General features: G+C 42.6%; 2 protein-coding genes across 4 annotated transcripts in view; both read left to right on the top strand.

Moving 5' to 3' along the window:
• The first annotated feature begins 508 nt into the window (after positions 1-508).
• On the top strand, positions 509-6,972 carry mtfp1 (mitochondrial fission process 1). The gene is made up of 4 exons (XM_047570364.1): positions 509-669; positions 4,007-4,134; positions 4,527-4,759; positions 4,931-6,972. Exons 1-4 carry the CDS (start codon positions 609-611, stop codon positions 4,995-4,997), a joined length of 489 nt encoding a protein of 162 aa, XP_047426320.1. The 5' UTR covers positions 509-608; the 3' UTR covers positions 4,998-6,972.
• Positions 6,973-20,467: 13,495 nt separating this feature from the next.
• Positions 20,468-27,668, top strand: part of LOC124996498 (mediator of RNA polymerase II transcription subunit 13-like) — a 72,944-nt gene continuing 65,743 nt past the window's right edge. The window contains exons 1-2 of one of the 3 annotated variants that reach the window (XM_047569581.1): positions 20,469-21,144; positions 21,440-21,948. In XM_047569581.1, coding sequence (XP_047425537.1) covers positions 21,877-21,948 — 72 coding nt within the window. In that variant the 5' untranslated portion in view covers positions 20,469-21,144; positions 21,440-21,876. Of the gene's footprint in view, positions 21,949-27,668 lie in introns of all 3 variants that reach the window. The other 2 variants (XM_047569579.1, XM_047569582.1) reach the window with 2 other exon arrangements.

Raw genomic sequence — 27,668 nt, 5'->3', positions numbered from 1 at the left:
CAGGTGGTGATTTAACTCTATTATCACCCTGAAGGATGTAGTTTGTGGTGCTGTTAAACACATAGGCGTTTCTGTTATTTATCCTAGGAGCAGCAATGTACAGGCACTCGACACATACACAATATATAAAAACAAATGAAAGAAAATAGAATAGAAAATAGAGGGGGGGGGGGGGCACAATATACTATATGCACAATATTTACTAGTGCAGGTCTAGATCCGTTTCTGTTTACGCTTTTTTTCTGTTCATTGATTACATTCCCATTCGCACGTCGATATTTGCACTAGGTATTGTGTATTTTGTAGATCCTATTACATGTATCTTTTTACATTTCTTCATTTATTTTGTTAGGCATTTGGTGGGGCAGACAAAATAATAATGTCGTTGCACATGACAATAAACTCTTTGAATCTTGAATCCTGACTGGTTTATAATAATGCGTTTGTTTTTATATGTTTACTTGTTGTATTTGTGTTGCCACTGCCTCCCTGTGTGGACGATGCTGTAATTTGGGCCACGCCCCCTTCACTGTCACCGCTCAGTGTCGGATTCTCGACACGCTCAGTTTGTGGCACAGCATCGGGGGATGGAGTAAAGAGAGCACGCTATGGATCCCACAGAAGAAAAAGCTGTTGACATTTATCGCGACACATGGGTCCGCTTCCTGGGTATGTGTTGTTTAATTCGCTACCGTGGCTACTCGTTTTAAGAGCTCTCTCTTAGGCGCATTGTATCTTGTGTTTTCGCTAGCTGGGAGTTAGCATAGCGGGCTAAACTCTCTTTTTAAATAGCTATTTATAGCAAACAGTTGAAGGACACTTTGTTACTGTGGGGCGTACAGGACTCCCGAGACTAGTTAGCAGTGTCCTTGTTTCCGTAACATAGTAGTGTAACATAATTGTGAAACGTTATATAGCTTATTAGGTGTTGCCCCTGTAGTACCTGGTGAAGGTAGTTGTTTAGCAAGTTGAGGCAGTGACTCAACCACGAAGAAACGCCCGAAGGCAGGACCAGACTACAACTGAAACACTGGTTTGCAGCTACAACATAGTGTATATACTTATTGTCCTTGCTGACTGTCTCCGATTGTAACATTTTGCTTATTCACCCACTGAGGTGAACGGTAACATGTCTGAAGGGCATTTGTACTGCAGCACTTCCCAGTTTACATTGATCTCCATCTTCCATAGTTTACGATGGGAAGTAGAAACCACGTGATGTCTGTTTCTTGACTCTCTTAATCCTGAGTGAGATGACAGGAAAAGCACAGGTTCCTACCAGCACCACCTGCTTCCTGTCCCGTGTCAGTCCTTCCACATCTTCTTTGTCCTTGATTCCCCTCTGTATTCACTGAGGTGTAGCACAGTCCTCCGTGACACACAAGGTTATTCCACTCGATAAAGATCAACAAACTAGCTCCCGGAGAGGGACTGGAAGTGGTCGCACACAAACACGCACTGAAACAACAAAATATTTAACTGCATGACTATAACTGCATCAATCTCATATAAAGCTGATGCACCGTGGCGTTAAACTGTGAGGACAAATGCAGAATCCATGTAATGTCATGGGAATACCTCATAAAATCCTAATCTATTTGCTCTCAGCTTTAATCCTATCCGGACACGATAATCTGCATGTGAACATTTTGGAGTGTGCCAGCAAGATAGTGAGTCCGTTGTGTAATATTTGTATTTAATTGAGCCATCGCACTGTAAATGGCGTCTGTGGGCTGTAAAACCTTTATATCTACAGAATAGTGCATACCTGTCGTTTTGCGATATGCGTGTCCAATAATACTTTGATGTTTGCTCACGTTGTCTTCTCCTGGAATTTCTGCCAACGCCCCATGCCTCTTAAGTAGCTATTTTATTATGACAAAACTCCGATTGGTTAACTTAACAAAAACTTTCAGCCTGTGGTTTAACCTCATCCATCATTTCATTCAAATCCATGAACCACATTTTCTGCTGTAATCGCTGAACTTTTTGAGCACAGATTAAATCCTCGTGGTGGCATTAAGCTAACTGATGGTGGATAACGTCCGAGCAGAGATATGTGAGAGGGGAGCAGGTCCTTTTAAACATCCACTGCTGATAACTAACACAGCAGGAGCGCTCAATAGTAGATCAGAGAGTGGATACTGTTGCTGCTGTTGTTGTGTTTGAGTCAGCGTTGCTAGAAATACATGAACTTGTCTGTTATCATCCAAATCCTGCTTCTTTTTTTTACTGTTTCTGTTCCTTATCCCCTGTTTCGGTTTAGCTCAGGCAGCATTTAACATACCTTCATGCCATACTGGGCACAGGGCAAAAAGGGAAAATGACTTTCTATTGTACCAGGGCACTGAACATGTTATTTCATTGGGTAGATAATCTTATCTATACCTACGTGGTTCTTATCACAGTGTTCAGCGTAACCGCACCTTTGAGATCTCCACATCCAGAACAGCTATTATACTCTGCAGTAAATAAGGAGCATTTTTTTTATCTTATGGTTCACCTTGCATTTATCAAGATTTAGTTTCTAGCATTCAGATAACATAAAATAAGATGTGAGATAAGAAAAGTCTGATAAGACCCCACAACACAGGGAGCTCTTTTCCATACCTACCCATACATCAAAAGTAGTGCAGTGAACCTTGTTGTCATCCTCTTTGAATCGCTGTGAAACAACAACATATTGCTTAGCGTGCCTCCTGCAGCGACTCATATTCACCGTTGTAGAGTCAGACGTATGATTCATTTCCTCTTATCCCACTTACTAAAGGAAGCATTGAAGTGGGCGTGTAAAAATAAGTTGTTGAGCCATTACTATGCACGGGCAGCGCGTCTACGACTGCATTTGTAAAGATAATCGTGTCACATTTAAGTCCTCCCAGGTACTTACAAACGCCGCAAGGTAGGTTTTTGCACAGTATATTAATAGGAGAGACACTTTATGAAAAAAGAAATATATATATTTATACCAGTATGACTCCATCTCACCTGGGTTACACCTTGATACTGTTGTAGACATAAATACAAAAGCGAGTATGATTTATTGGGAGGAGGCCTGGGCTGGGACACACTTTGACTCATACAAACATAGGCCTTTATGCTGCACAGTCTTAATATGGAATGTTTTCTTTACTAAGCTGAGCGTTCTTTTTAATTTATGCACAAGGCAAAACAACATTTAACTTAACATTCACTCCAACTATGATGATCAAACTAGTTGCTGTCAGGCTTCGCCCAACTAAACGAGGAGGCTATTATTGTAGCTGCTTGACACATGGAATAAGCACGTTAGGTCCTTCAGTTACCCACTGAATAATTTTGAGATCTAATAAAGTGGAATCTGTAATGTGGTTCTGGAGCATGTTTGATGTGCGTTACAACTACCTACACTCATATTTCTCCGGGAGTGACCTTTATACAGAGATACAGGGGAACACGAGTGACTAACTGATGCTTCGCCGCTTGTAAATGCGGCGTTTGAACGGTAGCCTCGGCTTTGCCTGCGGTGCCTCGCGCGATACAATCGTACAGCGACAGCAGAATGCGACTCCACCACGGTCCGATGCTCCTGTTGTCATTGAACCGGAGATAATGCTCCCCGTGTGACTGGAGTTAATTTAACCAGTAATGTACATGTAGCGTCAGCGCGGCGTGCGGCAGGAGCGACACGCTGACTAGAGATCAAGGGCGTTCGAGTCATTCCGATCCTCGTGAGATGGAAATTGCATAATTTTCCCCCGCAGCATTTTCACCAAGACAATGTCAAAAAGAAAACAGTGTAAAGCTCATCAACCATGCGCATGTTTAGAGACAGTGCAGTTACGCATTAAAAAGTAGTCGTGTCCTCCTGGAAAGTCCAGTGTGAAGCTGCATCACTGAACATATGGCTCTAATGGTTGGTTTTATAGACCTGACACTATCTAATAGCAGGGCTGCCAGCTAAGGCTACTATGTACTTAGAGGACACTAAGAAGGTCTTACCTGCATCTGTGTGTGATTCCCTCAGGCTATGCCAATGAAGTTGGGGAGGCCTTTCGTGCTCTGGTGCCGGTGAGCCTGGTTTGGGGCACCTACGCTGTGGCCACTGCTTATGTTACCGCTGATGCTGTGGACAAAGGGAAGAAAGCAGCTGTGGTAAGATATGACTTCATTGATAAGAATAATATTAGTCAGGTTTCCATTATTATTTAACAGGGAATAAATTAATCTTCCTTCTTGTACTTACATAGCTAAACTCATTGTCATTTAGTATCATTTTTACATACAAGGTTGGGTTTTAACAGGTAACAAGCCTTAAAAGTGGTGAACAAATTGAATTCAAGTCCATATTATGGGCAAATGCCAATATCATTCAGTGCCAAATAGTGTCAAACTCTTTAGTTTAGGCACCACATGCCGCCCGATTTAATTTCAAGGGGGCTGGACCAGTTATACAATAGCAAAATAAATTATGTAGTGTTACTAAATCGGTGTACGATAGCTGCTACTACTACGTTCGTTTTCTGATCCTCTTTCTGTTCCTCAAGGCGCACGGAGACAACCCAGGCAGGACGACGCGGGTAGCGGTGGCAGTGGTGGACACATTCGTGTGGCAGGCCCTCGCCTCCGTCATCATCCCTGGCTTCACCATCAACCGCGTGTGCGCCGGGTCGCTGTACCTGCTGGGCAGAACCACCAAGTTGCCCCTGTCCGTCCGCAAGTGGACCACTACGGCCATTGGCCTCTCCACGATCCCCTTCATCATTACTCCAATAGACAGGTAGGCGCAAGTTGTGCCTGTGTATTCGTCTCCGTGTGGACGTCGATTATGTTAGTGTGCATTGGCATAGTTCGTGGTAAATCATGAGTTTTAAAATTGGATGCTACCAGAACATTTAGTAGGGCCCTGTTTCTCTAACGTAACACACTTTCTTCTCTCTGTATTCTGTAGGTCGGTGGATTACCTGCTGGACTCAAGCCTTCGGAAGGTCTACAACGCGGAGGAGAAACATGAATAAAGAGGAATCGACGTGGGACAAGCCTTCCTCTCCTGGTTAGACACCAGCCAAGTCTCTGCTGACTGTCCAGAAGATGTTTAAAGAAGAATTTCACGGAGCAAGATTCCACAGTTAGTCAAATACGTCTGAAATAAAACTAGTTTACTACATTTATATTAGGTTAGGGTGTTAAAACTGAAATCCTACTGTGTGAATCATCCCTTCGGGGATACTGAATTTTAACCTCTCAGGGGAGTGCGACACCAAAAAAAAAAAAAAAAAGTTTAAAGTGGGACTGTAACAGTACGACAGTTGGGTAAAGCACATGTTTGCGTCTGTGGCACGGTTACGGTGTCCTGTTATACTCCTTTTATACAGAGAAAGCCTCTACGGTTGAACTTGTCGGGTGTTACCACCCAGATATCGAGGTGGTTCCATACAAATCCACACTTGGTGCATTTATTAGCCATACATTCAGTGGTACTGTAAAGACAGGCCGACGAGCTAGTGTGCCATTACCAGCTTAATATATATATATATTTTTTTCTTTTTATTGACAATGGTTTCTGTTACTTGGAGAAAAAAAAAAGTTAAAATAGAGAAGAAGTATCTGATGCATCTATCCCACTGTTTCATTCTGCTTTATTGACAATCATGAAAAAATTTTACATAGTTTGAGACATTATAAATGGTTTAAAAAGGCTTCTCCGAGTAAGATTTGAGACATTTCCCACTACTTGGCTTTAAATGTAAAACTCAAATTGGCACATTAGAGCTTAAAATGATCAGACTGTGAGTGATCACATTATCCTGCTGGTACACATCAGCTTTTAGTCACTAATGCCAAAAGAAACTGTCAGTTCAACGCACATTAAATGTGTACTTCTTAAATACTTGTAAAGGCCTGTGTAATATCTATGCAGAAAAATGGTTTAAGAGATTTAACGGAGAAGTGTACAGATGCTGTAGGGTTTGTTTGAAGAGCCATGTTAAATGCTGTATATGCACACGCTGGACTATGCAAGGAAAAAAAAAAGTGTGCACACGTGAAATAAAAAGGGAAATATAAAGGAGCTCGACGTGTGGATGAGCTGCCTCTTTAAGACAAAAAGGAACATATTGGAAATAGTTATTGTTGCCAGTTTTTTTTTTTTTTTTTTTTTTAAATGTCAGTTTACACCGGGGTATTTTAGCAATAAGATTTGTTTAATGTATTTGTGTCACCTTGTGTTCTCTTCGTCCTGGAGGGAACTACGCTGGGAGAGAAACCTGTGAAAACCGGGAGTTGCTGACACAGATTTTATACAACCAAATCAATAATATTTAACAACCAAATTAAGACTACTTAAACAGTAATTGACTTTGAGGGATTTATCATTAAAATGCATGCACAAGCGTCCGGTGTATCCGGTGTAAGATGGTTTTATTCACTTAAGCACATACTTTACCTCGTGCAAAACAACCTTTGAGTCCGATACTTTGATTTGTCTTAGCAGGAAAAGCAGTCCCGCTAATCCATGCCAGTGATTAACAGCGTATCAAACCGCGAGCCTGCCGCCGAGACACTTAAATGCAATCCAGCAACTATTAATGTCACTGACTTGCGCCAGTATTTTTCCTGCTATGACGTATCAGAACGTCATGAAAAAATAAAATCAAAAAAGTGAAAGTCTCTATATTCATCTTCATTTTTAACATTTCAGATCTTACACACAACGTCAAGGTATTTCTTTTGTTGCACGCTGCGAGAGGATAAAAGAAACGGTTTACTTTACTTTGTGGAACATTTTTGATGTGCGTGTTTCGCTGTTCGATTTATGAGTCACGGTTTCAGCCTTAACTGAAAAAAATGGGTCAAACCTCAAAATACTGTTTCGTGTACTGAGTTTATTTTTAAAAATGTGAAAGTAACTGTTTCCATTCGTGAGAGTGGGCCATCCTGACGCTCTGTACTGTCTGAAACTGTAGCAAAATAAATTGTATTATGACGAAAACATTATGATTTCTGTTGTTTTTCTTTCTCTTTAAACATATTTGCAAGAAGAAATCCAGCACCGAATTGTAGTATTGTGAAATAATGATTAAAAGCGCTTCCGCACTGTGCTTTCGAAAGGCAGCGTAACGACCTGCTCTCTGTGACATCAGTTTCCACTTAACCAACTGTCACTTTTGGATGAAAGAGGTAGCGATGCAAGACGAGGCACATTTCAACCAATGAAATGGAAGCACTCAAAAGCATGTCGTCAGACCGATTTGAGGTCCCGGTTGCGGCAATTTGTCTTGATTGAGTCAGGAGAACACAGCTGATGCCACTTCAGCAGATGAAGGGCTCACATTAAAAGCAAAGGGAAGCCAAGCAGCTCCAGAGGCAGCCATGTTTGTTCTTAATCTTGTGTTTTTGGCCCTGTTGGTCATATCAAGAAGTCAGTCAGGTAAGAGTAAAAGCAGCAGCAGCAGCATGGGTCTTGTGTTTGTTAAAGTTCTGATCAGGCCTCTATCCTCCTGATGCACTGCCGTTTACAGGCATTCCTCAGTACATCAATGGCCACTGGGTTCTCGCTGATGACAGCCAACAGTATGACGACATCGACGAGCCTCCAGCAGAAGAGGAGGGGACGATGGCCACGAGTTCGCCAGAAGTGACGGAACAGGTGACGGTGGAGGACGAGAGCTTGTCGACCTGCACGGCGCCACCGTCGGTGAAGGAGCAAGGTGAGGCGGTGCAGTCGTGTTGCAGTTATCAAGTTATATTCATTGTGTTTTTTGTTTTATTAGTTTCCAATGAGGAAGTAGAAGATTCGTCAGTGTGGAAAATCGTCCTGGTCGTAGCCGTCCTGCTGGTGTCCGTAGTGGGATCTCTGAGCATGGCTTATTACCTGTGTGTCTGGAGAGGAGGCAGGTTTCACTATCAGCAGACTGTGCTTAAATAAAGTGACCACGTGCAGAAACTTAATGGGGGATGTTTGCGTTTCATGGACTGTCTCATGTGATGCCATTTCAGACAAATGCTCCGCTTTATTCTAAGTCTCAAGTCTCTCTCACAACTGCCACATACTTAGGAAGGATCTATAAATTGAATATATTTAGTATTTTAATAATGAAAACCACAATCTGTCCCTCACCCACGTTCTCAATATGTACTGGAGTGTTTCCAGCGTGACTTGTCTTGTCTTTTGCATCTGCTGCAGGCATGTCCTTTTCTTTTCCTTACATAGAACATTTGTGACTTCAGCAGATCAGATATTTGTGGCGAACTGGGATTTCCAATAAAACCCAGGCATACTGATTAAACCTCTAAATGTCAATTTATTTCAAAGCAGCGTAATGGTGTACTTTTGCATATTGCAATGTATAAATAAGACTAATGTAAATGAGTTGCGTGTGTGTAGCTTCTTTTGTTACTCGCAATGCCTGTGCAGGCCGTGCATCATTGTTTTGCATACATGCAAAAAGGAGGGTATCTCATTATCATCGACACCTTAAGTTTTCCCATCTCAACAGAGGCTTCAATGGTTCAACATATTCAAATAAAACTTTTTGAATGTTTTAAGCAAAGCTTAAGAGTGTGTTGTCTTAACACGCCAATGTTTCTGTAGCTGACCTGCTATGTAGCATAATGGCCACTAGGTGTCATCACTGACCTTGTTTTTGTGCCCTGCTCCACTTGTGTAGCTCTTCAGGACTGTATCTATGCACACTTGCAGTCACTCTATTGCAATATGCAGTAAGTATATACTTTATAAGGTGTATAAAACATGAAACACCAGTGGATTGTTAATCTCAAACTTTTGTACGCCCCCATACCACCATTTTTAACCTCAGTTTGTCTTCAACTTACAAAATAAACATTTTTGATTAATCATTTAATGTATATAATATTGATTTACCAGTTTAGTAAATCTTGTGCCAACATGTCTATAGCTGCCATACATCTTTTATTCCTAGATGTTTAAATAAAAGTTAATTGCATTCAGTTATGTAGCCTTTAAATCCTAATCCTTTTCCATCAGCCACCCTATTACCAGATTTATCTCCTCTTAGAAAACTCCACTTTATATTGTTCCTTCGGCAAACCTTTTCGTCTTCATATGAATTAATCTTCAGAATTATGGCTGAAGTGGCTGGCAGGCTGCTGGCAAAACCAGTGTACTGCTAAGAGTAAAGAGTAATGTTTTAATTCAGTGTCAGGCAAGCGAGCTCGCATCAAATCCGCAAACATTTAGAAGTCCCCCTTGAGCAATATCAGGTGGCATTAGGGGACCCGAGGAGACAAAAAGCTGATGAATTGAATTAATCTCCCCCGCCGTGATGGATGGGCCTGTTCACAGGGGGCTGGAAAATGGGCGCATTGTTCATCTGTCACTCCAATTGCCACGTCCCTCTATGATTTGTGCCTGGGTTGTGAAGGCCACAAGTGGCCAAAAGACCTCCCTCTCTCCTTCGCGCTCGTCTCACTGTTTTGTTTTTTTTCCTTCACAGGGTTTCCCAGACATTCAATTGCACCCCCCATTGCCCACGCTAGTATCCATGCAGCCAGATGCAGAGAAATGCATATGCGGTTTTTGCTGCAAGACCACGTTCAAAGTATTGTACCTAGGATCTGCTGCGAGCTCAATTCAATTAAAATACACATTTAACACAGAGACAGGCATGACCTGTCTTAATTTCTTTTTATTGTGCTTTCACTAATCCTCTTTTTATTGCTTTAATTGTAAGGTCCATGTAAGTACAAAGCCTCCTCTCTATTGAGCTGCCCTGCCTCTTTCTTCCAGACTTCCAGAAGCTAATATCATGTTTAAATTTAGGAGTCGCAGGATTAGCATGTAGCATGCTATTCAATATTTTGCATAAACAAAATGTAGCCTGTATTTGCGGAGAGGGATGCCGTACCTTATGACAATTTCCCTGTTTAAAGATACACAACCTGTTTTAAAGTAAAGCTGGTGAACTGGTGGGACCACCTCCTTGGCTCTGAGTCACAGTCTGCATTGTTCATCTTAAGCACCTGCCCCTTCAAAGGCAGCTGCCCCGCTAAAGGCACCGGCGCTTAAACGGGATCCAATGGAGGAAACGGGGCTCCGATTTCTTCGGCGCTTTTGTGCCATGTGCGGATTACAAATTAAGATCTGATCAGTTACCAGATAATATCTGCTGCCTGGGAGCAGACAGCGCTGGAGAGCAATGCGATAAAACCGCCTAATCTGACTTGTAGGTAATGCAGGAGTCGTGCTCAACAAAGGTCGGATGTGAGGGATGCTGCTGCACCTCATCTCATTAGTTACAAAAGATGTGTGGCACTTGGTGGAGAGGTTTTTGGCTCAAATAAAAAAAAAACATGAGAAGTTATTTATAATAGTATACTGTGAAGAAGATGGGCTTGTTGCCCAGAGCATGCTAGAATAAGTCCCAGTCCCACAGGACTCATCGAATCGTGGTCACAGGGGACTGAACAGACTCTGAACTGACAGGAGAACAAGGCATGAAAAGTACAGAGGTGGAAAGAAGATCGTAGTCCGTTACTTTAGCTAAGTGGCTGATGGCTAGCTATGGCTATGATCGGCGTGACAATAACACACTAAAATGCTTTTCTCGCTGGACAATCAACTACAAAGAGACACAAAATGACTCAAGAGACGCTCGATACTTTTACAAAGCTGTGACGCACAAACGCAACGCAAAGAGAAACAAATCAATAAAAAGGACACACAAGAGGAAATGAAAATGCTACATAAGGTTTGCAAAGAGTCACCAAAATGCTACTACAGGATTCAAAATGACTACGTAGTGACTCAAAACCGGAAACCGGAATGGGATGCAAACTAACAAAACAAAAACTATACAAACTGAAAGAAGATGCAAAAATGACCTGAAAGAGACCCAAAACACATCCTGGTTGCTTGCTCTTGTTGTGTAGTTCTTTTACTATGACACACACACACACAGAGAAGTGGAGACCTGTTGTAAATCTGTGGCATAACCTGTAATGTTTACTGTGTTCACCACCAAACCAGTCACAGTTAGAGCGGTTCATGTGTCAGTATGCCAGCATTTACAGTCAATCTTTACCAAATACCTGAGCAACACGTCCTGAAATGTGAAGCTTATGGCACTAGAGAAACGTTAATAATGTTCTTTCGCCGGAAGCCATAAATGTTTCCACAAAATTAGTTCCTAATCCATTGAATAAACGGTTAAACGTTGATCCTTCTTGTGAAACCGTATGAAATTTAATGGCATTCTAATCATGACCAAAGAAGTGGACCAACTTAACAACAGACACTATAACACCAGTGAAAATTATCACCCATAACTCACAGAGCAAGATCAGTGACGAGGCTTTGCGTTCGTTTACCTCTCGGATAAAAGGGAAGACAGAAGGAGCCCTCTCCTTAACATAAACCGAAAGGAACGGACACAATCATTATGGGCAATGGACCATAATTTTATTACGCCACAGCGGTGGTTACTACACTGCTCCATCTCTGTCTCGCGCGCACACAAACACGCACAGCTCTTAGTGCCACCGCCCCCCCCCCACCCTCTTTACCGAAGGACTGCGTTTGTGGAAAGACGGCTTTAAGGCCACTAACTGAAATGTTTAACGTTCACTGGTCGATTTATTGAGGTCACCAGGAGGCTGCGTTTTGAAAAACAACAAGGGAGAGGGCCGTGTTCGGATTGATTTTCATGAATGATTTTTATGCTGTGAGCAGAAGAGAAACAAAAGACAATCACGGCTCATCTGATCACGCCACAAAAGAAATAAAGGAAGGCAGCATAAAAAATGAAGGGCAAGGCCGGGGCTGTGTCACTGAGCATTAAACTAATAAATATCAGTTTGTGTCTCTGACAGGTGAAGACAAAGAGCATGGAGAATCCTGCTGGATTAGGCTGTTATGTTGATTTGATCAAAGCCTTTCGCTCTTGAAGTTGGTAAAATTAGCACATTAATGGCACTGTAAAAAGTTTAGTGATTTATCTTGAAATAGTAACATTGGAAGAAAAAAAAGGCTAAATACTCCACTTCGGTTCAAATGAGGGTCAGGCATTATATACCATTCAGCACTAGAAGATGCAGATTAGGTGACACTAAATGACAGATGTTATAGTATTTAATGCTTGGCAACCGTGAACTGGGAGAATAGGTTTGTTTACATGCATGAATGATGGTTCTGATTCCTCTTACTCGGCACACACGTCTCCAAAAAGCAAAATGATGATAGCAATGGTTGAAATAATAAAAAAATAAAAAAAAATCTGTCATATCAGACATTGTGAAATCTCCTGATTTGACAATGTCTGATACAGACTGTGTGCTCCATGTGCTGGCAGAGTGCTCTCTCTCTCTCTGTCTCTTTGTGAAATGAATTAGGAGAACATGAAAACTGAGCAGACTTTCAGCAATGCATTATGTATGAGAAGCTCGAAGGCTCCTACTCAATTCTGTTCAGGTGGCATCAGAGGGTGCAGCCAAGTGGAAATGCTGCCTGGTCACTTAAAGCACACTATCTGTGGTAATCTTTCTACATGAAAGCGCCGCACACTGCTCGGGCTATAGTCTTTTACTTGAAGGGTGAAATATGCAACACAACCAGGCTTCTACGGAGGCCACGGAGGAGGTTCACTGGGGCAACTGGGGATTAAAGGCCTTGCTCTAACCTTCAGGCTATCTTCTACCCTGCATAACTTTAAACTAGTATTTGCAATGTAGATTAAAATCTATATTTTGTTTACTGCCTTGCACTTGATTTACTAATCACGCTTGTCTGCAACAGCGGGGGCTCATCTGTTTATTAGTGAGTCTGAAAGCTTGACATAGTTCTGAAATCCGATAACACACCATATGATTCCTCATCTTCTGTTGTTATGAGATAACATCTAATTTCCCATCTCTTGAGTCATCTTACAAAGACATCGTCTGCTCATCGTGAAATCAATATGCTGCGGAAACACCATTACAACAGTCTTCACAGTGCTCGAGCGAATCGCTCGAGATCACGGATGAGTACGAGTACACGCAGGCAGACAAAGGAGACACACACATTCAGCCACAGGTGCACAAACACACCGGCCTCCTCCGCTGTGTTCTTTCATATTACAAGATTAATACAAAAGCCCAGAAAACACAAGAGTGCTCGGTGTAATTGAATTGTTTCAGTGCACAACGAATGAAAAGCACAAATGGATCAGAACCAGTATTGGGGTTGTAATATAATGAACATAGAGGGGAGACAGTAACCTGAACTTTTGAATTTTAAACTTTTGTGATTATCGTCCTGTGACTGACAGCCACTTGGCCAAACGAAGCCATTCATTTTAGCCTCAGTAGTTGGCTGAAGGGAGCAAGCTACACTGTTAGCTTCTCTTCTGCTAATATTGCTTCTGGATTTCACATGGGCACTGAATAGGCTCTTGGCCAATTGCGGTGGAACCTGACAGAGTCAGTGTGTAATATGCGGCCTTGTGAGTGGCTCAGATAGCCATAGGGGCGGGGCCTACTGTGTACAGAAAGCTTAGATTGACAGGTCTAGTGTGGTGCTCTGTGTGAAACAGTGCTTTGTTGAGACAACTCCTGTGAGTGGAGTGTTGACCGAAAGATTACGTCTTCTACCTCCATTAACCCTTTACTCAAATATGTTGGATTTGTGTTAATGTTTAAAGAAATTTAAATTTGTGAGGGAAAATTATATATGTATATATATGTGTCTTATCAACCAAAGATTTTACGACCCCCCCTGCAGTACCTCCACGGACCCCCTAGGGGTTGCGGACCCCCTGTTGAAGACTTATGCTACCGACAATTCTAATAAGGTGACTTAATTATACTATCCACTGTAATTTAGCATGAAAGTTAGATTCCATTTGCATTTTGTTTTTTTGTACTCAAACATGTGTAATGACAATACAGTTGAATCCATCCTAACTCAACATTCTCAAATTAACACAAAACAAATGGGGAAAAAAAACATGAGAAGTTAGAGTAGGATACTGTGAAAAAGATGGGCCTTTCGCCCAGAGCATGTTAGAATAAGTTCCAGCCCCACACGGCTTATCTAATCGTGGTCACAGAGGGCTGAACAGACTCTGAACTAACGGGAGAATAAGCCATGAAAAATACGTGGGTGGAAAGAAAGAAGATCATAGTTATTTTAGCTAAAAGGTGATGTCGGCCCGATAACACGTTGACAATAAAAATGGTAAGATCTCAACCCTTCCTTGCTGGAAAATCAATCAAACAACTACAAAGAGATACAAAATGGCTCAAGAGAGACTCAATACTACTACAAAGCTGCAACACGACTCCAAAGTGAGAAATAAAATAACCGCAAATAGTGTCAAACAACTACAAAGAGGCTGAAAATGACCGCGGTGAGACAGGAGGTAGAACGCAAAGAGACACAAAGGGAATACAATACGATGCGTGAGGGCCAAAAAGATACACCAAATAGCTACTACGGGGTTCAAAATGACTACTTAGAGACTCTAAACAACCAGAATGGGATGCAAACTAAAAAACTAAACTACGCAGACTGAAAGAAGATGCAAAAACAACCACAAAAATGACCTGAATGTCTGTGTTTGTTTTGCTTCTGTGTAGTAGGAACCGGAGACCTGTTATAAATCTGTGTCATAATCGGTCTGTAATGTCCATAAATGTCCATCACTAATCTAATCTAACATTTGCAGATTAACGGAAAGCAGAAAACAGATGAGTTTCAAACCAAAGGATTAAATAATAGAAATAAAAAAAAACTGACCTGTTGACCTGTCTCTACATGGAAGCGCAGGGAGTGAGAGTTACTACAGTTTATCCTCTAAAGATAAGATAAGGCTAATCAAGATGTTCACAACTAAATGATTTATTGTAAAAAATAATACTAATGATGATAATGATGAATGGCGCCACAGTAAAAGTCAAAAGGGGAAATAGTTTAACAGAGTCAAAATACCAAACAGATAGACACATAACATTCAGGAAGTAACATACATTAAGAGTTACAGTGTGTGTGCTGTAACCTGTCAGGGAGACAAACAGTCAGGCACTTTCTTTCTGAGAGTAAAACCAGAAGTGGACCGAGCAGTTAAGAAAATAACAACAATGAGCTGACGACAGTCTCCGAGGACTTAGACCTGTAGACATTCTGTGATTTAAAGTCTCTCTCTCTCTCTCCCTCTCTCCCTGGCACTGCTATAATTTTCCTGGGTGGAATGATGGATGAGGCAGTGTCAGCCCATGTTCATTATAATGCACACCATCTATTCTTCTCAGCCAGACTCTCCGCGCTCCAGGAAATGCCAGAGCGGTATTGGACCCACGAAGAGAGGCGAGACTCCCATCTGATTTTATGGAGAGAATTCGCTGCTAGGTGTGTGTTAACTCGGCACACGGTAATCCATCAATCACTAATGAAGATACTGCGAGGCTACTGCTCGTTCTTAAAAGAAACACATTCCTCTCTGGGTGTGAATGATGGGCTCCCTCTGATGCCCATAATCCCCTTGCAATATGCTCATCTTGAATTAATAACAATGAGAAGACTCATATTTGCATTCATGCAAAATACTGCAACAACAACAGCATGTCGCTATGGCCTGTCACTGAAAACCGATTTTAATGATCACATTCAAAGAAATGTTATCACAAAGACATTAGTAATGTGTAAATTGTTTGCCATAGGGAAAATTTCTACTATCCACTCAAAAGCAATCGGCAATGTTTGGAAGCATCTGTTTTAGGAGGTCAAACGTTACATTAACCTTAACTGACATTTCTTTGTAATGTATTTACTGCTTTGTTATATTCATCTATGCATAAATGTATGAATGAACACCAAGCTGCAACATCCAGGGCTAACTTGCCTCAGAAATGTCAAAAACTCCAGTTCCTCCAGAGGCAACTAAAGAGAGTCATGCTAACATAGCTGTAGCTAATTTCCTCATTTATGACAAGTGTAATGCATAATTATGGGTATGTCTGCTTTGCAGGGACTTAAGCTTTATTTATAGCACTACGCTGACCTACACACAGAACCCACACACAGACCCCCTGCTGGTGTGAGACATTTATACTTGCTAGCATGTCTTGTTCTTTAGCTCCACCCAAATGCTAGTCGGAGCTGTATCTTTTTTTGCCAGTCGGGTAAATTTTTGTTTCTATTTCCTGCTTCACTTTTAAAAATGGCGGTCGAAACACAAATTATAGAAATGTCAGTATCTCCAAACATCCTCACTTAACCTTAACGATTCTTTAATGATCCAAAACAATCAATTTAAAAATTGCGATGGAGATGGAGAAACAGACATGAATACTAAAGTAGAAATACACAACAACAAAGCGGACCAATCATAGCTCTTGCGTTCTGCGTCACTTCACCGTGTAGTTGAGGTTGATGTGCGTCAGCTACGGAGCGGGAGCCTCTGCGTCTCTTTAACGCAGCAGCATAAATTGTGGGTCAGGTGGATTCAGGAGTTGCCAAGATGTCGACCGCCATCGTGACCCAACAGAGCTTCTCTTTAGGAAACCTTACCATTATAGGTATGCTGCCTTCAGATGGAACTTGTGAGAATGTAGTAACAAGGTGTGAAGTCGTATACACAAGATGCTTGACGTTCATGGGGCGATATCACCTGTAAGTCCTGAAGAAAATGTAGCGACGCAACTGCTGCTGTCTAGAAATCACCGCCACAGTTTAGAAAGAACGAACAGGAAGCGCAAAGTTATAATCAATGGATGCTATTGGAAATAAAAGACAATTTATAAAACTATAGAGGAAACTCTAATACTCAGAAAATGTCGACAAAAACATCACAAATCATGACAGTCACCAGTTTACATCAGAACATTTCAATTAGTTGTTGCAACAAGAGTCATACATTAGCAAGCTAGCTTCCTTAGCAAGTTAGCTCCACAACAATTACACGTGGCTGCAGATATTTAGGAATAATTTAATTATTTTTTTATGTGTAAAGCTCTTCCTCAGGCTTTGTGGAACTACCACTTTTACATGATTTTTTTTAAACCTAACCTCTGTTGCTTCAGTGCAGAATATTTGTAGAGAAACATTTAAAATTTAAAGCCAGTTTTTCAGAGGCTTTAATAAACCAGCAGACCGTTACTAACACTTCTATTAGGTTTTATCCAGTACTTCGTATTTAAATCCTTTTCCTTTTCTTTAAAGGATAAAAAGACAAACCAAAATATGAAATATTTACAAGGCAGTGAACATATTTTATATGCTGCAAAAAGACTTGCACTAAATGATATACTGTGGGTATATGTTCGTAGTTTACAGCATCTTCTCAGTTTGTGTGACAGGAGACTAAATTAAAGGCCCCCAAATGCACCCCCAATCAAGCACACACAAATGCCTATCCACTCCAACCCCAGTGAGTCTAAACAGATTGTCTGGACAAACACATTATCTTTAATCAGAACAGTAATGCATCTTTTCTCCTCGCACACAGATCAAGTCAGCAGGGGCCTGATGAGAGGGAAATGCGTGGCACATTGAAATAGATTTATTCAAACTGATAGCATCTCATCCTATCAGCTCCACACCAAGTGTGCCAAACTGTGTGAGAGTCTTTTCAAAGCCTTTAAGGATGTATCGAACAAAGGGGGAAACAAAAGTGTCCAAATGAGTTTTGGATCATTGCGGGAGCAAAGGGATCAATAAAAGCCAGGCCAGGCCCTCGCTCATCCATCTGATTCATATCTTTCCCCCCTGCTTGCTTTTTGCAGATATAAGAGGAATCGCCAGACTAAATGCTCCTACTCTTTGGCAATGTGCGCCAGCTACAAGCTGCTTCCTCCAATACATTAAGCTGTAGGAAGTGATTAATGTGTGAACTGTGCTTACATCACAATGGACTGGATATGTCAGCGTATGGTGAGCTTTTTCTGAGATATAGGGCAGCAAAAGATATATACGGATCACTATGTTAGACCCAGAATTTAAGGGTAACATTTCTTACATGTAGACATGATCTTGCAGTGAGACTGGAACAGGCCATGGGTTAAGCAATAGAACATAGGTCTTTAACAGGGGGTTCCATGACCCCTAGGGGTTCCGTGGAGGTACTGCAGGGGGGTGGCAAAATCTTTGGTTGATTAGCCTTTTTTATGTATTTTTTTAATTGTCCCCGCGCTCAATTTTTTTTTTTTTTTTTAAAGAGAGCCTATTCAGTCCCCAGGTGAATTCCCGTGCATGTCGGTGTGTTTATGTTTACAGCAGTTGCACGCCCATGCTACATGGAAAAAGTGTTGTGTATTCACCTGACAATTGTGGCTCCTATTATTAGATTATTTTGAAGAGCTTTTAGTAAGGAGGAAAAATGACACAGTTAAACAGCCTCGTAATGAGCAAAACAACAATTTGAATATATTGCATTCCAGAAATGTTTTTGTAATGTCTGTAAATTGCAGCAATTAACTTTTCATCACTGAATCAAGCAGGAGCCCTGACACACTGCTGCAAAGAGAGACAGCCTCTCATTTTAAGAGAACAAAAACTGTTGTATGAAAATCATTGTATGGCTACAAATAAAAAAGCCTGTTCAGTTTACTTCAAGTGAATGTGTGAATATAGTTTTTTTCTGTGAGGATCATTGAGATTAAGAGATAAAAAAGCTCATTGGCTGAATAAACTAAATATTGAATCTTAAAGGCCTCTAGGGGGATCCATGTGGGAACGTCTAGTCTTCATTTTATGAAAACGTGTGCATTGTAATCACTGTGGTGTGGTTTACACGATGAGCTCTGGAAGGCGTTTCCTTTTCGCTCAGAGAAGAACGAGGTTAGCAAGTGCTAAGTGATCTTATCTGTGGACTAATCCAGGTTAATATACTGCAAGTATAGTACATATCAGAGCACCTCTGATAAATAATTATTAATAACACAAATACTGTATTTGATGCACTTGTGAATGGCCTCAGTGGTGTATCTCAGGAACCTTTTGTTCTTCACCCACCTGTGATCTTGGAGAACAGATGGACCTGAACTAAACATTTATAGATAGAGTAAACAAAACCTCCAGCAATGAGTCATCATTCCAAATATTGTTAGCGTGCACCTTGTTTACAGGAAATGATAATGCATCCTGCTAATTGTGAATCAAGTCAAGCAAAAATAACCAGGGCCGCACCGTCCAGTGAAGACACTAGAGTGTAATATAGATGTTAAGTTTATTAGTTTTAACCTCTCAAAATGAACGTACGCTAAACTGGGAAAAGGGGTTTATTGTCTGTAATTTCCTGGACAAAGCAGTATAGTCTGGTAAGAGAAGTAATAGAAATAAAATTCTGAGTCAGAGCTTAATGGTGCACTTCACTTGAAATAAAAAGATGTTGAATTTCTCAGGCAATGGCTTTTCCCCCTTTTCCACAACATTATCCTGGAAGGCACATCAGCCCTCAGTTGCCTACACACACACCCACCAGACACATTAATCTGCACCTGTAAAATAGAAGTCCAAAGTTCATTCTCCTTTTAGCTCCATTTTTGGTCTCGACTATCTGTTAATGGAAATATCCGTCTCTTTAGCCGCCTTTATGCTCAACAGTTACTCATTAAACGCGTCGGATAAACCCGCTGCAGACTACGGTGCGCGGCAGGCAAAGCGTAACAGCGGGTTTATCACAACTTATGGACCTAAAAACAGCTGCCAGTTGCTGCTGGAAACAAGGCTGATGAGATCGTCGAGAGTTAAAGGGGTAAAGCAGCAGACCGGAAAATTAAAACAATGAGCTGAAAAACACACGCACGCACATAAAAAAAAAAAAAAAAAAAAAAAAAATGCTCCACAGAGCTCGGAAAACTCCATAGCTGTTGATTATTTGTTGTAGATTTGCCCCAGTGAGTGACCTCTGTCACATTAAACAATATAAATATTTTTTTTACATATACATTTGTTTGTATAAAAGTATTTATTTCGGCAGCTTTAAGCAAAACATACAAAAACCTGGAGTTGACCTACTTTTTGGTGGCTTCACCTCATCATGACCTCAGCAGCTCTTGGCTACGGCCCTGAACATGAACAATCTAGAAAACAACTAATAATATGAGTGTAATTCCTGCTGATTAGTCCCCTGGGATTTCATCTCACAAAGGCTGCCAAATATTGCAAAAATAAAACGTCATACATTTGTGTCTAACCTACATATTTATCTCTTATGAAAGGCTGTGTGACCTCTATTCTATCGCATTCTCTGTTGTGGGAACAGTCACATTATGTAAGCGGCGCATCACAGAATGACACCATGCACTGTTGACAAAATTATGTAAAATAATTCCTCTGTGGGTTTTTTTTTTAATAGGCTGTAAAATTACAGCCAGTGTGCGGCAGTAAAGGAGTCCCTGGGAGCCTGCACGGCTCGTCCGTCCAGTCTCATATCAAAGATACTTAATAGTACTCTAATCCCAGACTTTGATCACGTGAGCGCAAACTTGGCCAAATGGCAAGGCGAGTCTCTGGTAGTACGCTTCCGACCGCCATTACATTACAATGCGTGGTGGGTTGGACGACCGTGCGCGAAGAAATGCTCCGGCGCTTTGCGTAAAACAAACAGCCACAGAGGGCGAGAATGACACATCCAGGCTACGCGCACACTCGTTTAGCAGCACGGCAACAGCGCTCTGAGACATAAACAACGAGGAAGCGGCCGCCGCCGAGGAAAATCATGCACACGTTTTAGGATTTAATTCGGCAATCAAACCATTTCTCGAGAAGGAGCAGGATCTAAACGCCGAAGCGGTTTATGAGGGTCGGAAAAAATCTGCAGCATGCAACATATTCTTTATGTCAGTGATCGGCGCCAGACCAGGCGAGGACGGCCACTTTTTTTTTTTTTTTTTTTTTTTTTTTTTTGCTTGAACTGTTCATTTAAGAAATCCTATCTGATATTTCTGTGCAAGACTGAGGCTGCTGTGGCCGCGAGAGGACGTTTCGTAATGATATAAAACTGAAAGGAAGGAAGGGTTTTTTTCAAACCTCCGTCTACAGTCGCCTGCTTGTCGTTTTCCTGGTGGTGGAGCGCAAGAATAGTTTCTCTTGTCTGAACGCTTTGACTCATGATTTCGGGGGTTACTGGGAGCCCACTCGACTTTTGTCCGCCCTGCCACGGAGGAACACCGGGGGCTTTTTCTTTTTCGGCGACCGCTTCGCCCGAGGTGCGTTTGGTTTCAAGAGCAACAGAGGGATTAAACATTTCTGCTCTCGGGCGCCCGTTTGTGTGAGACAGACTGGGTTACATTGTGAGAGGAACGGTTGTGGCAAGAAAGAAGGCTATAAATAGCGCATGCAATTCTCGAAAACTATCACAAGTGGTGCATCAGCTTGTGGAACAGACGGAATCAGATATCCTGTGCGTAATAACGTCTCGTCTCGAAGTTGATTGTTTTGCAGCGTATACGGACACCTTTATTATATTCAAGTTTAGACTGTTGATTTGCTATTTTTTTATAGGGCTGTTCCGGGAGAAAGGAGTCGCTTCCCCATGGATTATGACCCTTTAATGATGAAACTATCTGCGGAAAGACTGATTTGGAAACAGGCTGATCTCCCTCCGTGTGTGGATTGAAATGGATACATCTCTGCGCTCTGACAATGATCAGATTTGGAATCGCCTGACCTGGATTGGAACAATGTTGTGATCCCCGCACACACGCTTGGATTTACAACATTACAACAGATCCGCTGGGGGCTTATTTATGGATGCATATTGCACTTCTTTTTGAATACGCCCATTCCTCTAAGCGACCATCCCGAGCCTATTATCCGGACCTCTCGTGAGGTTATCCGCCTGCTTGTTTTGGCACCGATTTGTCAGCCCCTGCTCGGTGTTTGATGCCGATGTAGGATTTCGACATGCCCTGCGCTGACGACCCCAAAGGCGGACGATTATGACTACAACGGCGAATTGGGTGGCTAACGGGGCAAGCCTTGAGGACTGCCACTCCAACATCTTCTCTCTGGTACAGTATTAATAAAGCACGCTCGTCGCAGACGTGCAGCAGTAGTGATTGACAGGTCATGAGACCGCGGGAGGCACGCTTAAATGTGTGTCTGCTGTACAAAGGTGAACCAATTGCTGATGTTGTTATTAGGCAATCATTAACACGGGTTAGTGGTCCGGGTAAAAACACCACATTTCACCACAAGACGGGACACCTCAGTCCTCCCGAGGCTAAAATCAGCTGACAATAACAAGGCAGCTTCAAAATGAACCCACTTTGGCTCAGATTGCACGTTTGAAATGAAAACTGCTTACCAAAACAAACTTGACCTACATATGTATATATTTTTTTTTACATGTGTTTGCAGTCATGGCTCTGGTGTTGCAGAGAAACAATAGATGAAAAAACATTTTGTTTCGTGAAAAGGACAGTTCCTCCAGCCCATTTCCTCCTCCCCTTTAAATAATGATTTCACTGGAAATGTTGCTGGAACTCTGTTGCATTGCCAAGCAACTAACTTGGAAGGAAAGCGTGCCGCTGCTGCTGCTCAAATATTTCTTCAGCCAGAGAATAGGGGAAAAGATTTTTATCATCTAAAGCAAATAATAGTTTTACTCGGCGTGTGACTGCGTCTGAAATATATTACTGAAACATATTTTAAAAAGCCACCGGGTTATAAATTGGAAATGAATGTGACCAGAGGATAGTTTTTTTTTGTGTTTTTTTTTTTTTTTCAAAAGAGAATTTATCATTTTGTCACACGAGAAAAAAAAAGAAGCTTGAGATTTTTGTCTACATGTAACGGAAGCAGCACTTTCACACTCAGTTTTATCAACGAAAAAAAAAGGTGTTTTTGACTCATTTTTTTTTGCAGAACTCACTGGTTTTTGGAAGTGGAAGAGGCTGAGCCGTGTGTTTTCACAGTTTTCATCCTGCAATCAGCGAGTTAACTGTCTTACTATGACATGCAGCCAAGTGGAAAGGCATGCGGTAGACTGAGCCCAGGCAGAGGCTGCTGTGAACCACAACAACATAGGGGTCCTGAGGGCTTTTTAGGTGATCGTGCAGGTTGTCGACCAGCAACAGCAGTTAGCCCCCTGTTACACTGCACAAGTCACGCCAAAGCTATATAAACACACGTCACATGGCATGGGATTTGATGGCTATTTTGGTGCCATCAGGGAGGAAAAATAAACTTCGTAGTAATCAAGCAGCTCGCAGAAACCACTGGCAGTTCTTCCTGCTCATGTATTCCTGTAACAAGCAGTGGATTCAAAGTTAATCTGTTCCAGAGCATCGTGTTTGAATTTCTGCGCACTGATGCTGGAACACATGCAGCGGCATTCCAGCATCACGACGCCTTAAATTTCCTCAGTCTGACACGACAGAAAACAGTGATTGCACCCCCTGTCACAGTCTCGTTCGGGGCTATTCCCTCGTGGAAAAGGCTTTCATTCACTCGCCGTGGCGTTATTAGCCATCGTGAGCGTCCCCTTTCAAACTGAGGGAGAAAGAGACCATCCATCAGCCGGCTTGTTGAGAATATTTATGACTGGCTAGTGCCTCGGCGGTTACTCACTGGCAGGGCTCCTACAGGGAAAGTCCAAGACAGGACGGAACGCTAATGACACACCGAGTTTCCTGGTTAGAGGGTAGGACAGAGACGGGGAGACAGGCACGCTGACGAGGAACACATGCTGATCTCGATAATGACACCGACGTGCACAGAAATAGCTTTTAATATCACTGGAACTTAACAATATTCACCTGAACGGAGGCAGCTGTTATTCCTTGCAGGCATTTTTCCCCACATTTCACTTGATGCTGCAGTAAACAATCAACTATAAAAGTGCTGCCTTGATAGACAGGAAGATAAACAAAAGCTATACTGATACGATTTATTAGCTGCAACATGACCTTTGTCACGTTAATGACGTCGAAGGTGAGATATTTCTTAACCTTTTGCTCCGGGTTATATTAGCCACGTTCTTAGATAAAGGTCTTGTTGACTATAAGTGGTGTGCGCACCGGTCTGACAGCCTGTTAAACAGCATTCCAGCATACATTAACCTCGTCCCGCACGCTGATTTGCCGACTGTTATTGCAACCTGCAACAGTAAAAAAAGTACCTTAGAAAGCCTAAGTGCCCATACCGTGGAGCTTTTATTGGGGGCACAGCAGATTACTGTCATGCGCTCTGCGAGGCCGGTGTCAGACACTCGGGATCGGCGCAGTCACGCAACCCGCGGAATGACCGTCTCGTGCGCCGGCGATCGTCCATCCGTGACGGAAACCAGACCCCGAGACCCCTGTAAGTGGGAGAGAGGAGCCCGAGCTGGCGAGCCGAGCTGGGGTGGCAACGAAAGGGAGGGAAGGGCGGAGGGAGGACGAGAGGAAGAAACAGAGGAATGTTTTCAGCCGAAGGAGCGGGAGTGCCGAAGGACTGCAGCAGAATCTGTTTTCATTTTAGGAAAGTATTATGACTGATGTGCATTTCCTGACTGCTAGCCTCAGCCGATTTGAGAGAGAAACTGAGAGTGCAAGAGCGAGGCAGAGGCAGGAGAGAAAATTAAAGAGGGAGTGCATAATGAGAGAGAGAGAGAGAGAGAGAGAGAGAAAAAACAGTCATGTTTCTGTGGACTGGGCAGGTTCTTATAACGCACCGAGTCCCAGCCTGAATATGAAACGCAAGGAGGAGACGGTTAAGATCCTCACAACACAGGAAGCCTCAGTGTGTGAGTGTGTTTGTACTGGGCACGCTGCAGACTCGGGAGACAAACTTCAAACAGCCATCATATTACACACACACATGCACAAATGCATTCACAAACACAAGCACTGACACAAAGAGAGGGGAAAAAATAAACACCCACATGCCTACACAAACATATGTATCACAACTGTAACGCACGCGCTGAATTTTCCGCCCACACTCGCGCGCGCGCACACACACACATCGGCGTAAGTCCCCTTTTATTTGGGTTGTGAATATGAGACATATATCGCACTGATGCGGCCTTGTACAAACATAGGTAGAATGCAGAGGCCTTAATTAAAGGACTTCTCCTGTCCCCTCGGCGGAGGCGTGGAGTGTAACACTGGTAATTAAGTGTCCTCAAGTAGAGGTCTAATGTGATCAACTAAGAGGTGCTCATTAGCCAAACTGTATTCCAATGGAGATCCTGCATGTATAATGATGATGCCGCGGTCTGGTGCGGAAATAAAGTGCGAAGAGATGAGGCCGAGGGAACACCATTAAGAGCAGCGCCTTGATTTATGGCAGGTGAGTGGCCGCGGCTTGTAGGAAGGAGCAGGTAATCAAGAGTGGTGCCTTTTTAATATGGACTGTTTGCATTTCCTGGTTATTAATGGCGGTGGATGAGAAAAGGTGGGGTGCGTGCATGCGGAGGTTGGACTTGTTTGAAATTTTCTTCAATCAGTGCTGACGCAAAACTAAACAATTTCAGATATTTTACTCGGAGGCATATAAGTTACAAGTTTAGAAAATCTTTGAAAAAGCCAAGTCTCATGTAAAGTTCTCTGATGAGCAAATAAGAGCCTGGATGATACAGACATACATACTGTATACAACGAACAGGCATAACATTATGACCACCTTCCTAATATTGTATTGTAGGTCTTCCTTGTGCCTCCAAGACTCATCTTGAGAATTGACATGGGCCGTCCTGTGGTGTCTGGCAACAGGATGTTGTTGGGGGGGATGTGTCACTTCATTACATCCCACAGACACCTTTACAGATACATTGTATTGTCACACGACGGCCGCTGTTATTAACTTCACCTGCCAGCGGTTTTAATGTTGTGGCTGATCTGTGTGTTTTACATCAGTCCTGCTCTGTCTTCGCTAGTCAGTTTAATAGAAGTCTGATCACAACTAAATATCTTTAAACTCACAAATTAAATATCAGCGCCAGCCGCAAAAATCCAGCCTTTAATGTTGCACAAGCTGTTGTATAATAATAAACGAGTCTGGCTAATTAGCCACGTTTTCTTTGAAAGGAAAGAGAAACCAAAAGCTTGGCAGTGTTTATGAATAAGCACACATGTGACGTTAAATAGAAAATCTATTAGGAACTATCTTCACCGAGAATCGCTGTGACATGACCCTCTTTAAACGAGGAGCTATCGGATCAGAAGAATCGGAGAAAACAGGTTTTTGAACGCGGGCGTTAAGTGTCATCTACTGGTACTTGGCAGCTCCCTCGCAGCCGATTGTATTAAGATATTTAAGGACGACAGCGAAGCTATGGCAGCGTCAAGGAGAAGATCGGTCCAGGCTTCCAAGGCAGCCTCTCAGTCTTCTGCTGCATGCCCTATGGAGCATCTCCATCTGGTTGCTCCTCGTTAAAGAGTCCACCCCCTACGCCCAACCTGGGCTCTTGGCTCCGCTCGCGTTCGTTTTAGACAGCTACTGCTGGCTTCACCTAGAGCCTGTGTGTGGCACCTCCCACTAATCTTCCCCTGTCGCTGCTGTGGGAATCCCTTGTCATCACAATGGGACTCATCCGAACATGACGTCCTGTGCGCGTGTGTCAGAAACGCAGACCTACGAGTCTGTTGCAAAATGGGGCTGTGAATGAGCTCGTCATGAAAAAAACAGGGTGGAGAATAAGTTGGAAACAGGAAGATGGGGATCTCCACTCTCATACTTCTGTTTTTTTTTGCACGTCTCTTTTCTAGTAAATTCTCCCGAGTGTAGCCATGGATCTTATCTGAGCAGCAGGCTTGTCAGAGATCTGCCACGGAGGTGAAGAACGGTTCAAAGACAGACGGGGGAGAGAGGGAGGGAGGGAACCACCGCTGGTCCTAGGACCTGGAAATGGGACAGGATGGGGCAGGAGTATTTTGGAGCACGGTGGCTTGAGTGTGAAATATGTAAGCCCCGCAGTGCCAGCTGTGTTCTATTCTTAGCGCCCGCTGGTGTTCCTGCATGTGTGCAGGGCGACAGAAGGCTGAGTGGGAAAGGAGGATTGGCAGGAATGGGCAGTAGCTGGTGCCATCAAGTGCCTGTGATAGCTGGAAAGTTAGCTAGTTAGCTGGCATAGAGACCGGTAGGCTTTTAGAGAGACACGTATTAATAACCATCAGAGTATCGCTGCTGCTGCTGCTGCTGCTGCGTTTTTCATGCTGCATTATCACGGAAATATGCAAAACCCAAACTACTCGCCGTTTGTTGTTGTACATACTCGAATAAGAATTATCTGTTTATGAATGTCTCCTTTAAATGGATAGACCTTGCAGTTATTCATTTTTAAAAAATAGTAAGAAAAAAATCGTGTCTCAATTTTAGTACATCAATGAATGTGAACCGATCGGCCACAACATTATAACCACTAACAGGAGAAGTGAATAACGTTGACCATCTTATGACAACACACTTAGACATGCACCACCCACCTAGACCAGACCAGACACCCCCATCCCATAGCAATGACACTCCTCGATGGCAGCTGTCATCACCAGCAGGATGCAGCCTGACACAGATACACACACACAGAAAACGGTTTAGGAACAACTCAAAAAACGACCTGGCCTCTAAATTCACTAGATCCCAAACTGATAAATATCTGTGGGATGCACTACGACAAACCTTATCCAACCCCCCTTCAACCCTCGTAAGGTCCACGTCCATTCTCTGATGAGTCACAACTGTTTTCGAGGCACAAAGGAGACCTGCACAGTATTAACAAGGTGGTCATGATGTTATGTCTGATCGG

The sequence above is a fragment of the Mugil cephalus genome, chromosome 19, assembly GCF_022458985.1.
Source record: "Mugil cephalus isolate CIBA_MC_2020 chromosome 19, CIBA_Mcephalus_1.1, whole genome shotgun sequence".
NCBI classification, from domain to species: Eukaryota; Metazoa; Chordata; class Actinopteri; order Mugiliformes; family Mugilidae; genus Mugil; species Mugil cephalus.
This window is presented reverse-complemented; position numbering and strand designations above follow the sequence as displayed.

Coding starts and splice junctions, on each gene's coding strand:
- mtfp1 (XM_047570364.1), top strand. CDS start 609: ATGGATCCCACAGAAGAAAAAGCTGTTGACATTTATCGCGACACATGG. Junction 4,135..4,526: donor AAGGGAAGAAAGCAGCTGTG/GTAAGATATGAC, acceptor CTGTTCCTCAAG/GCGCACGGAGACAACCCAGG. Junction 4,760..4,930: donor ATCATTACTCCAATAGACAG/GTAGGCGCAAGT, acceptor TGTATTCTGTAG/GTCGGTGGATTACCTGCTGG.